General features: G+C 45.4%; 1 protein-coding gene across 4 annotated transcripts in view; it reads right to left on the bottom strand.

Moving 5' to 3' along the window:
• The window catches only part of WWC2 (WW and C2 domain containing 2), a 208,057-nt gene that overhangs the window by 54,862 nt on the left and 139,879 nt on the right, over positions 1–13,316 (bottom strand). For all 4 annotated transcript variants that reach the window (XM_084856506.1, XM_084856505.1, XM_084856507.1 and 1 more), the window contains 2 exons: positions 4,347–4,436; positions 1,082–1,698 (listed from right to left, as the gene is read on the bottom strand). In XM_084856506.1, coding sequence (XP_084712632.1) covers positions 1,082–1,698; positions 4,347–4,436 — 707 coding nt within the window. The remainder of the gene's footprint in view (positions 1–1,081; positions 1,699–4,346; positions 4,437–13,316) is intronic.

The following is a 13,316-nucleotide window of genomic DNA, read 5'->3' as shown; positions in this document are numbered from 1 at the left end:
GCACGGGTGGCTTCTTACCCCCCCTAGAACCCATGGTTTGCAGTAGGGGTTGTGGGGTGCATCAGAAGCTATCCCTGCCACGCAGCGCGCCAGGTTCAGACAACATGGCAACCAGCGACGTGCTGCGGGTAATTAGGGAAATGCGACCAGCATGTGCAGAGGTGGAGGAAACAACCCATACTGTGTTACTTCCCCCGCTGATCGTCCAAATGTGGCCACTGAGTTCTGGAAATGCCACCTTCAATAGTTAAGGAAAGGTGTGACAAAACTGTGCCTAAGGAGAGAACTATATACAGATCTTCCGAACAGTGTGGGCACCACACATGGTGACTTTTCAAGATCAGCCTGGCCTTGGCCATAAGCCTCCTTATCTGTGACCTAGTGCTCCTTATGGTGAGCTGCTTGAGGCTGCACAGTAGGGAGGTGTTCTCATCGGCTCAGGGTCCCAGTGTAGTTGTATCCCGTATGGCAGCCCACTGGTTTCGTTGACAAGGCTTGGCTATAAATGCTTCCAGTTTAGGTCTGGGTTTTTGCCTGAACAGCCAGATTCTGGTCCTGTCTATATAGTTCTGTAGTCACTCTCTAGGTGCCTCTGCTGGTCAGCCTATCCACCTGTCCTCTGGTCTCCCTTCCATTCTTCCAGCATCCTTGTCCACCTGCCTGTCTTTCTGTTTGCGGCTGCCTGACATCCCTTTTCCAGCCTCTCAAGGATAAACTCTTCTTCCTGGTCTGATAAAGCCTTCCTCCAGACAGGCCTCCTTGAGCCTTTTTTTATGCACCCTACTTCCTAAATTCTGCCTAATTCCCCTATGGGTTGCCTTTGCACTCCATTTCAGCTCCAGTTCCAATCCTGCCAGAACTCATCCTTACAGCTTCTGTGTATTCAGCTGCCTACAGACCTGTGCTGACAGTGACACATCATCCTATATTAAAAGGTTGCATGTTCTGAGCACATATGGATTTGTTTCCTGTATTTAAGAAGCAAACTCTATCCAGAGGGACACACAAGAGGCATTTTGAAGTTTGAATTGCAAGACATACCCATATTTTACATGTAGGTTTGACTCTACAACATTGTTACCTGTATTTCTTGAAGGTGACATGGTCTGCCTAATGCTTTCATTGAGGTCTTTATCATGTACAAGCGATTGAGAAGATACTCTGGTTTCAGAGTCCAACATCATTTGGTTCTCACAAAGGCTGATGCCTGCAAAGTCACCGGGTAAATCACAGTCCTCAAAGTCTGTGGTGAGATGGTGCAATGGAGAGTCTTGAGAAGGCACTGGGAATGCACCTTCTAAAACCAAAGGTGATCCAGGAGGGGACAAGGAGGAAAGGGAGGATCTTGAAGACAACGATGTCACAGATTTTGGAGGTTCTGCTGATTTGGGTACATGACTTGCTGCCGAAGAGCCAGAAGAATCACTATATCCCATTCTTCCATGGGAACTGACCACTTCATTTTCATGAATTGTGGTGATAGGCCCTGAAGGAATGTAACCACATTTTTCTTGCAATATGAAGTCCAGCTTATACTGATAGTCTAAGTCTGTAGGTTGATCACCTTGGTTATAATACAGATCTGTAGAGCTAAGGGAATTCAGTGATCCCCTGCTGGATGTGTTCAGAGATCCTCGACTGGATGCCAAGGACCCCAGGCTGCTCCCTGAAGACATAGATAACGTACTGGCAGAGAGACTGCAAAAAATAAGAAAAACACCCATCATTCAGCTCAAACTATTATATACCCAGTTAGTCTCAGCCCACAATAAAAGGTAAAAAATACTACAGCGTAATCCAATCTGGTCATAAAGTTGACAAGTACAATAACATCAGCTAGGTTTGGACAACACGTCATGGGTCATCAGGGGTCATTATTTAACCCCTAATGAGCCACAGCACCCATGGGTGCCGGGTTGAACATGCAACCCCTGTCACGTCATGTAAACCCAGTGAGCGTCGGTTAAACAACTTTCACATAATCCTAAAACAGACCATGGGTTGTTTAACCTTCACATAACCCACATTCACTGGGTTCACATGACATGACAACTCCCAAGCAGGAGTTGCATATTTAAAATGGTGGCCACGTGCTCCTCGCAGCCTCACCATGGGTTAATTAACCCATGGTGGGCTGTCACGTTGTGTGAACAGCCCCATCTTGTAAAAAGTATGCATCCTACTTTTATAATTTTGGCAGTAGAGCAGGGGTCCCCAAGTGGAGCCTGGGGGTGCCATGGTGCCCACAGGGTCATGCACTGGCGCCTACAAAGCTCTCCACTTCCTGTCCACATCAAAAATTCATTTTTAATACAAACTGTGAAAAATATTAGGGTGCCAGTTCTCCTTCCTGTTCCTGCATCTGCTGCAGATCTCCTGTTGGTGGGCAGGCAGAGAAGGAAAGAGTTCCTTTCTCACCCTGCCCACAGACATTTCCCCTTTGTGCTCTCCCTCTCTCTCTTTCTACTCCCAGCCTCTAGCCTCACTATTTGTCTCCTCACAACTCCTTTCCTTGCTATTTATCTACCTTCCCCATCCCTAGCCTTCTTCTTTCTCTGCTTTTCTAGCCTCTAGTCTTGCTCTTTCCCATGCCTTTATGCCTTTGCCTTGCTACTTCCCCCTCCCTTCCAGCCTCTAGTGTTGCTGTTTCTCCCCTCCACCTACAAACCTCTTTAATTCATCTTTGAGTAGCCAGGCCCCCACGGCAGCCATGATGTGACTGGCCATATCCACTGTGGTAGCCATGTTATGGTGGCGGCCACTGCAGTTTCTCAAATTCCCAAATGTGCCCACGGGTCCAAAAAGGTTGGGGATTCCTGGAGTAGAGCCTATCAATAATAGCCAGATAGAGTTTTGGAGGCCAGTTCATTAACTATAGTACATCTGCAATACAGTCTCATGAGGACATAGCAATTGTGGAGAGATTACAGAGTATTTGTGGACATTTCTGGATGCTTTTATGTTCAAGAATTGTCATTTTTATACACAATATGTAGTTTCACATTATATCACTTGGTCTGCAATTGATTGTGAGGGTTTCCCTTTTCTTTTAGTTCTTTTACTATTTGGGGTACCCTGTTATTCCCCATCTGGATGAACACATGGCACATAATATCAAGACCTTTACTGAACTGGAAGAACAATAAAAGTATTGTCACAATTTTTTAAAAGTTACATGGTCAGTTTTGAGTGTAAGGAAAATGTCGTCTTCTCTGCTTATCAATCATACTAAATTACTCCCTTAATGAACTGATTTCCATAAAGCCTCAATGCAGAGTTGCTCTTGTACAAAAATACTAGGCTGCAAATGAGGAAAAAAAGCATTGTCTGGGTTCACACAACACACTAAGCCATCCTACGAATGAGCCGCGGTGGGTTGTTTGTTTGCAGAACAACCCATGGCACTCCCAACAGATGATCCCCTCCTTTCCCCTCAGTCCTCCAGCTGGCTCTGGCACATATACCAGGCACCTCTGCAGCAGAACCCATCTTGTCTCCTCATCCCAGCCCCCTCCCCACTCCCACTGCTACCCCTTTAGGTTGGAAGTGGAGTAGGTAACATACAAGGAAATTGACAAGGTGATCCTGCAGATAGGCTAATTTGTACAAAGTCGCCAAAGTCCAGGGGAAAAATAATACTAAGGGAGAGGAGGAATCCATTTGTGCAACTGAAAAGCACCAAAAAAAGGGGGGGGGATGTGAGAGCAGTAGGTGCACCAAAAGGGGGTGGGGTGGGATGGGGGACAATATCTCCCACTTAGCAATGAAATCCTCTCACTATTAAGTGTTGAACTGACAAGTGCCCTCCTCCCATTCAGCACTTCCCTGAGTCTCCAGCAAGTCCAGAAAGGGGAGATATTGGCTCCCCCCACCCTGCCCCACAGAAGCACAGTAACTGCTCTGAGAAAGAGCCGTGAAAAGTGCGGGAGCCAATATCTACCCTTTCTGGACTTGCTGGAGACTTGTCAGTTCAACACTGTTGTGACAACCTTTACAAGCACAAGAGCTTGTTCATGCTAAAACATATCTTCCCATCTGCTTTCCATTTTTCCCTGCCCCCTCCCATGCAGCCTGAATATCTGGGGGAAGGGGAGCGTGGGCAGCTGTAACCGCTGATCCATGTATGCATCGCCTCTGCTGTGGTTTGGGACTTAGGCTACAGGGAGCCAAACTTTTAATAGAGACTACATTACATTTCTGTGGGACAAAAAGTAAAGCTTGCAAGTTAACAAAATTCCACCCCAAACAAAAGAATGCTATTCAAAACTAGATAAATTCACAGTTCTGATGGACAAATGTTTAATTTTCTCTTGTCAAAAAACACAGTGTAAACAGAGCAACCTCACCTTTTAAGCTGCAAATGCAAATGAGTAGTTAGCTTACTAGTTTCTTCAAGTTTTTTAACCAATTTGTTTCTTCTTTCTTCCAATTTTAACCTAGAAGATAAAAAAGCATAATTATATTTAAAAACCCTTTGGACTTCATGATTCAGTGCATAAACACACACACACACACACCTCAGATAAAAGATAGCCTTAAAAGATCTCTGATCATTAACACAACTTAAATGCAAGGTAGCAAACGGCAAGGACAAAGTTCGCAGCTTCTACCAACTTGCTAGTCCAAGCAGCAATCAAGGGAACTGAAGGACTGGAGTACAGCTTTGCACGGCATCATTACAAATAATACCTGATCAAGAAGCCTCTGTTAATCAGCAATGTAGAAGATATTTCCATGGCAATGTAGTTTGTATGGCCTGCTATAGCATATTGGTATAAGACCAACCTAAGGCTAGAGAGCAATTACAGCTAGAGGGCACACAGCTCTTCTATTTTCTGTATACACTACACAAACCCCCAAGACAACTGGTCTTTCTTTCTTCTTCTTTTTAATAGTCTCTGACCAAATGATCGCTGAGGTAACCCTGAAAATGTATTGGCTTCTGCTGAAGGCTAAGCATATAATCTTGCTAAATTAGGCTGCTCAAATCCCATTGACTTTGTTGGGATTTAAGCAGTTCTAACTATGTACAGACAGGAACTGACAGGAAGCTCTGCTGTGGGCTGGTCCATGAAGTCACGAAGAGTCGGAAGCAACTGAATGAATAAACAACAACAAAACTATGTACAGCTTTTCAGCTTGAAGAGCCAGAGGTGGACTAATCATAGCTTTCAGTAAACAGTGACTGGGGCCCATCTACACCCAGCTTTTACTCTGGGGTGGGTGTGAGTCAAAGTCCCTTGTGATAGATGACACAGTTGCAACTTCGCAGCCATCCGTGGTTTCGCCCAGAAAATGCAGAGTTCCAAGGAGTCGTTTTGCTGCAATGTTTTTCATTTGCTTCAGGTTTCCCTGTGCTTGGGAGCCATCTGTCCCTTCCCCAAACTGACTTTGCATTTTGCAATGGGCGTGTTGTAGGCATGCGTAGTGCCTGTGCCGCTCTGTGATGCCCCTTTACGCCCCCCATCCCTTCACAGCTGTGCAGTTCCAGAAGCACAGAGGGGCATTTTCATCTATTTAATCACACTTTCGCATAATTTCGCAGCTTCGTATCTTCGCAGTGATTGCTTTTGGACTCAGTACCCAAGGGCTGGGTGGGGGGAAGAGGTCTTGGGGGAGGAACAACATCGCTCTGGCTACCGTTTCTGAGTGATGGCTAGGCATGTAGCGCTCACGCTTGTGAGTGTGAAGCATCATGAGAGTCTCAGGCTGAGGAACTGACAAACTGATGGTGCAGAAATGAAGGAGCACAAAACACCCACTTTTTTATAGGGATGCACGAAAGTCACTTACCTGGTCTCGCAGCTTGCTTCGCGGTGGGGGGGAGGCGCTTCGCTGCTCCCCCCGAACTTCAGGCTGAGGGGGGAGGCTTCCCTCCTCGCCTGGCCGAAATTCAGGCCGGGGGGGAGGCTTCCCACCTCGCCCGGCCGAAATTCATGCTGGGGAGAAGCGCCCCGTCTCCCTGGCCGCAAACTTCAAAAGAAAAAACAAACAAACGCCCCTGTGATAGGCTACGTAATGATTAACGTAGCCTATCACGGCTAGATCTGCAAAGTCAGCTGTGATAGGCTACGTTAATCGTCACGTAGCCTATCACGGGTGACTTTGGGGAAAAAAAAAAAGCGCGTACGCAAATGGCGGCCCCCATAGGGAGCCGCCATTCGCGTTCCTTATTTGGTCCCTGTAATCTACGTAAAGATTTATGTAGACTACAGCGAAAATAAGGGCAACGCTATTTGCGTTGTCCTTATTTTCGCCGTAGTCTACGTAAATCTTTATGTAGACTACAGGGACCAAATAAGGAACGCGAATGGCGGCTTCCTATGGGGGCCGCCATTAGCCGTACGCGCTTTTTAAAATTTTTTTTTAAGTCACCCGTGATAGGCTACGTGACGATTAACGTAGCCTATCACAGCTGACTTTGCAAATCTAGCCGTGATAGGCTACGTTAATCGTTACGTAGCCTATCACAGGGGCGTTTTTTTTTTTTTTACTTTTCTTGTAATGGCGGCGGCGGCAGCCGGTCGAAAGACCGGCTGCCGCCCCCGCCTCTGACGAAGACCTGCCGAACCGCCGCTGAGACCTGCCGCCGGGAGGGACATTCGTGAAAGGTAAGTCCCATCCCGGCGGGGGGCAGGGGGCGGAGAATTTCTTCCTGAACAACCTTTGGAGGACCGAATGCGTTGGCACTCGGCCCCCCGAAGTTTCGGGGAGAAATTCTCCCCCATCCCTACTTTTTTACCTAAAAAGGGATGGAAAGACACAGCAGAGCCCCTCAAACAGCCACTGAACTGTCGCACCCCCACACCCACGGGACTGCACATCTGCGCATTTCAGTATAATGGCAAAAAAAGAGGGCACAGCGAGTCTTTTAGGGAAGAGCGCAGTGCATCGTGAGTGTATTGCAGGGCATGCTGTTTTGAAGCCGGACTGCTGTGCAGTTGCAACAGGGTGGGGGGGTGAATGTTGTGCCATGAAGACAGGGCCTCGGTTCAGACGACACATTAACCCATGATGGTTTATTTAACCCATGATGGTTTATTTACCCAAAATAAGGCACCCTGGTAACTCACAATCTGCAGTAAGGGTTATTGAACCCATCATGGGTAGCGTCACTAGCGTGTCATCTGCTATGCAGTGCGGGTTAAATTGTTTGCCTACAGAATTGCTTGGCAAGAGCAGTCAAAAGTGTTGCCGGTGCTCTGCTTCTCTTGGGCTATGTCTGTTTCTGAGATCTGCCTAGCAACAGATTGCACTGCCATTTCCCTTGCTGCCCAGCTACCCCCCCCCCCGCTTTGGAGAAGCGCTCTGCAAACCACCAAAGTCTCTTCTGCCTGCGTGCCTCCCCAAGACTTTCCTATACAGTACAATCCCCATATTTCCCATGAAGAGGCGGAGCTGTGCAGGGTTTTCACTGTGCATCGGGTGCCTCCCCATGAGGGGAACCCGTGTATGAAATCTCCTCCCAGTCCTGCAAACTTTCAAGGGTTTAGAGCTGCCATCCCCCTTTTTAGTGCAAAGCACTTTTTAGCAATCCCAGTTTTAAGCAAGCCAAAGAAGCTAAATAAGATCAATATGCTGCTTTGTATGACAATAGATAGTTCCTTTTTATTCTGTGTTGTTGCTTTGTTGCTTGAGAGCAGAGAGAGGCTTGGACATTGGGGTGGCAGAAGTAATGAGTGGGAGGGGGAAGTGAAGTGGGAGGGGGAAGTGAAGGGGGAGGAGGTGTGGGAAGGGAACCGTGGGGAAGGAAACAACCTGTTCCACCACACTTTTCCACTGAAAATCAAAGTTGCACAATTATCCAGTAGTGCATGCGGTGGAACCCCATGAGGATCCCCCACATATAAATTTTAACCTCATTCCAGCAGACGTTCAAGGAGTTAGAGCCCCCACCCTTTTTTTGGTGCACACAGCTGGAGATAAGGGAAGGCCTTGGAAAACTGGCTTGGGAAGCGGCTGTGGGTGGTGGAGGTGCAGAGAGGCAGTTAAGAAATGCCTCTGCATAGAGAATGGTGGGGAACCGGCAGAGATAGAAGACAACAGAAGATACCCCTCACGTGAAGCTGGTCAATCGAAGGGAGGCAGTAGTGGCAGCATGAGGGATGGTGGAATATGGTTTCCACTGCAAACGAAGCTGGGATACCTGCCCGGCCAGGCTGGGGGACTACAGAGGGAAGAGGGGCAAGGGAGGGGGGAATAAGCTACGCACAGTAGTTTATTTGTCTAATTGTGTGATGGGAACAGTGGGCTATTTTTCAAAATAAGCTACTGTGGTTAGCTTATAAACCACCATGGCTTAAAGTGATGTGCAAACTCGCCTAGTGAATAGGACGACTACTTCAAAACCGTACATGGCAGTTCTCTGTCCTGATAGTCTGCTTCTCTTCATTTTCCCTCATTTTTTTTAACCCTTTCCCCCCTTTCCCCAGTTTCTAATAGTTTAAAAGAAAAGTTCCAAATTCTGAGAAAAAAACTTTGACAGAATGCGTATCTGTTAAATAAATTTAATATAAATGTGTTTAAGCTGTATTCCAAGAATAAAGATTTCCACCTAAAATCTGATGCTGTTTTTTTAACAGAAGAATCAACTGCAGGTCCTTTCTCCCACAATAGTCAGTTTAGCTCCCATGAGTTTGGAAAGGAAAGACTGAAGTAAAAAAGTAGATAAGCTTTAACAAAGGAAATGGTTGTTGAGGAATGGCATGAAGAAGAGGAAAATAAGACTACACAAAACACATCTATTTTGACTTTAAAAACAGAACGTATTTTACTCTTTGTTCAGCATTTCACTACTAATGAAAGAAGCAACTACTACACATTTTTACCACTTTGAAAAGTACATGAAACTTGGAGACGATGGTAAAAAGCACAAGTACCCAAGTGAAATTCATTGATGATTAATAAAATCCTTTGGATATCATATGGTCTTTTTAGGATTCAGATGGTATGTAGCTAAAAACATGATCGCAACAGATTTCAAATCCTATTTTTCACCCAGCTTTTTATCCAAACATTTCCATGCATTTATAAAGGTTCCTCCTGTGCAAGCACTTGGTCATTATTGACCCCTAGAGGGACGCCTGCTTATGCTGGAGTTTTCATGGCAGACTATAGCAGGGTGGTTTGCCATTGCCTTCCCCAGTCGTGACTACCTTTCCCCCAGCAAGCTGGGTACTCATTTTACCAACTTCGGAAGGATGAAAGGCTGATTTGACCTGAGCCGGCTACCTGAGACCCAGCTTCTGCTGGGATCAAACTCAGGTCGTGGGGAGAGTTTCGGTTGCAATACTGCCACCTACCACTCTGCGCCACACGAGGCTCTTGCATGTATAAAAGACCTATATAAAAGTTAAATATGAGGTACTGCTTAGCATCCATAGTTCTTAAGTACGTTCAAATATAGGCTAAAGGGTTCACAGTTGGGTTTTTAATAATGCTTTTATATGCATTCTACATGTCACATTACACAAATTCTTTCCACTCCTGTTTTTAACAGCTTCCAAATTTATCTGAACCATTCTATTCTTCTTTAACTGCTCTTTTGCCATAGAATATTCAAATATTGTCTGAGTAAAAATTATGTTAGTTTCCAAAAACAAAAAAAGTTTTAAACTTGTTTTAGAAATTTTTCCTTTGGGGGTCTCATCTCTGAAATAACGGGTACAAGACAAGGTTTCAAATGCACAGACCCTATCAAAGCTTCTCTTCCGCATGCAAAACAGACCTATAAGATCTGGGGGCTAAGAATTAAGGTTTATTTATTTTGTGATGTAGACATCTTAAGAGAAGGGAGTAAATGCCCCCATTTAGCACAGCATTTCCCCTTCATGGATCACTGCCTTATGGTGAAGGGGCTTGCGTAACTCAGAGAAGCCATAAGCTATGCCGTGCAGGGCCACCCAAGACGGACAGGTCATGGCGGAGAGTTCTGACAAAAGTGGTCCACTGGAGAAGGAAATGGCAACCCACTCCAGTATTCTTGCCAAGAAAACCCCATGGAACGTATCACAAGGCTAAAAGATATGACGATGGAAGATGAGCCCCTCAGGTCGGAAGGTGTCTAATATACTACTGGGGAAGAGCAGAGGGTATTTCCAAGTAGTGCCAGAAAGAGTGAAGCAGCTGGGCCAAAGCCAAAAGGACACTCAGCTGTGGATGTGTCTGGTGGTGAAAAGAAAATCCGATGCTGTAAAGAACAATATTGTTTAGGAACCTGGAATGTAAGATCAATGAATCAAGGTAAGCTGGAGGTGGTCAAACATGAGATGGCAAGACTGAACATCGACATCTTGGGAATCAGCGAACTAAAATGGACAAGCACGACTTTAAGTTAGGTGACCATATCTACTACTGTGGGCAAGAATCCCTTAGAAGAAATGGAGTAGCACTCATAGTCAACAAAAGGGTGGGAAAAGCAGTACTGGGGTACAATCTCAAAAACGATAGAATGATCTCAGTTCGAATCCAAGGCAAGCCATTCAACATCACAGTAATTCAAGTCTATGCCCCAACCACTGAGGCCGAAGAAGCTGAGGTTGATCGGTTCTATGAAGACCTACAACACCTTCTAGAACTAACACCAAAAAAAGATGTCCTTTTCATCATAGGGGATTGGAATGCTAAAGTAGGAAGTCAAGAAATCACCGGGATAACAGGCAAGCATGGCCTTGGTGTACAAAATGAAGCAGGACAAAGGCTAATAGAGTTTTGCCAAGAGAACACGCTGATCATAGCAAACACTCCTTTCCAAAAGCACAAGAGGCGACTCTACACATGGACATCACCAGATGGTCAATATCGAATTTCAGATGGATTATGTCCTTTGCAGCCAAAGATGGAGAAGCTCTATACAGTCAGTAAAAACAAGACCTAGAGCTGATTGTGGCTCAGATCATGAGCTGCTTCTTGCAAAATTTCACCTTAAATTGAAGAACATAGGGGAAACCACTAAACCATTCAGGTATGACCTAAATCATATCCTTTATGAATATACAGTGGAGGTGATGAACAGATTTAAGGTATTAGACCTGATAGACAGAGTGCCTGAGGAACTATGGACGGAGGTCTGTAACATTGTTCAGGAGGCAGCAACGAAATCCATCCCAAAGAAAAAGAAATGCAAGAAAGCCAAGTGGCTGTCTGATGAGGCTTTACAAGTAGCTGAGGAAAGAAGGGAAGTGAAAAGCAATGGAGAAAGGGGAAGATATATCCAACTGAATGCAGAGTTCCAGAGAATAGCAAGGAGAGACAAGAAGGCCTTCTTAAATGAACAATGCAAAGAAATCGAGGAAAACAATAGAATGGGAGATCTCTTCAAGAAAATCGGAGATCTCAAGGGAACGTTTTGTGCAAAGACAGGCATGATAAAGGACAAAGAAGGCAGGGACCTAACAGAAGCAGATGAGATTAAGAAGAGGTGGAAAGAATACACAGAAGAACTATACAGGAAAGATCTCAATGTCCCTGATAGCCATGATAGTGCGGTCACTGAACTTGAGCCGGACATCCTAGAGAGTGAAGTCAAGTGGGCCTTAGGAAGCATTACTAACAACAAAGCTGGCGGAGATGACAGTATTCCAGCTGAGCTATTTAAAATCCTAAAAGATGATGCTGTTAAAGTGCTGCACTCAATATGCCAACGAATTTGGAACACTCAACAGTGGCCACAAGACTGGAAAAGCTCAGTTTACATTCCAATTCCAAAGAAGGGCAACGCCAAAGAGTGTTCAAACTACCGTACAATTGCGCTCATTTCACATGCCAGCAAGGTTATGCTCAAAATCCTACAAGCTAGGCTTCAGCAGAATGTCAACTGAGAACTACCGGAAGTACAGGCTGGGTTTCGAAGAGGCAGAGGAACTAGAGATCAAATCGCCAACATTCGCTGGATCATGGAGAAAGCAAGAGAATTCCAGAAAAACGTCTATTTCTGCTTCATTGACTACGCTAAAGCCTTTGATTGTGTGGATCACAACAAACTGTGGCAAATTCTGAAAGAGATGGGGGTACCAGACCACCTTACCTGTCACCTGAGAAACCTGTACGAGGGTCAAGAAGCAACAGTAAGAACCAGACATGGAACAACTGATTGGTTCAAAATTGGGAAAGGAGTACGACAAGGCTGCACATTGTCGCCCTGCTTATTTAACTTATATGCAGAGTACATCATGAGAAACGCCGGGTTGGATGAATCACAGGTCGGAATTAAGATTGCCGGGAGAATTATCAACAACCTCCGATATGCAGACGATACCACCCTAATGGCAGAAAGCGAAGAGGATCTAAAGAGCCTCTTGTTGAGGGTGAAAGTGGAGAGTGCAAAAGCTGGTTTGAAACTCAACATTAAAAAAATGGAGATCATGGCATCTGGCCCCATCACTTCCTGGCATATAGAAGGGGAAGAAATGGAAGCAGTGACAGATTTTATTTTCTTGGGCTCCAAGATCACCGTAAATGATGACTATAGACATGAAGAATTGATGCTTTCGAACTGTGGTGCTGGAGAAGACTCTTACGAGTCCCTTGGACTGCAAAGAGGTCAAATCAGTCAGTCCTAAAGGAAATCAACCCTGAGTGCTCATTGGAAGGACAGATACTGAAACTGAAGCTCAAATATTTTGGTCACCTAATGTGAAAAGAAAACTCCCTGGAAAATACCCTGATGCTGGGAAAGATTGAAGGCAAAAGGAGGAGGGGATGGCACAGGATGAGATGGCTAGATAGCTTCACCGATGCAATGAATATGAACTTGAGCACGCTCTGGGAGAGAGCGGAGGACAGGAAGGCCTGGCGTGCTATGGTCCATGGGGTCACGAAGAGTCGGACACGACTTAACGACTGAACAAGAACAAGCACTGCATTTAAATACATGTTGAAGTCTACTCCTGTTCAACACAATGCCCTAAATATCCCATTAGTACAGGCCTACAAACAAAAGGAGGAAATGCTTCAAGGGGAAAGCTTTGACGATCCTTAAAATATTAGGTTTATGTTTTCCTTACTTCTCTCCCCCAGGTAATGCTCATTTTCTGTCATGTGCTTGAATATCAGCCAGGTGGCCACTAGGCTATATCTGGAATGACTCACTGGGCAAAATGCATGTTACACTGGAAGATCTACAACTAAACTCCAAACACATGTACACGCGTGCGCGTGCACACACACACACTGTCCTGGTTCATACGATCACTGGAGCCCACTGTGGCTTGTTATATATGTGGCTACTAATTTGATCATGGAAGTGGTGCAGTGGGTTGGGATACCTAATCCTTTCCCTAGATTATTATTTTCCTAGTGTAAATTTTACCCCACAG

The sequence above is a fragment of the Heloderma suspectum genome, chromosome 5, assembly GCF_057233095.1.
Source record: "Heloderma suspectum isolate Gila_16-S chromosome 5, 16-S_ref, whole genome shotgun sequence".
In the NCBI taxonomy this organism is placed as follows: domain Eukaryota; kingdom Metazoa; phylum Chordata; class Lepidosauria; order Squamata; family Helodermatidae; genus Heloderma; species Heloderma suspectum.
Note: the sequence above shows the minus strand (reverse complement) of the source record. Positions and strands in the feature narration are given on the sequence as shown.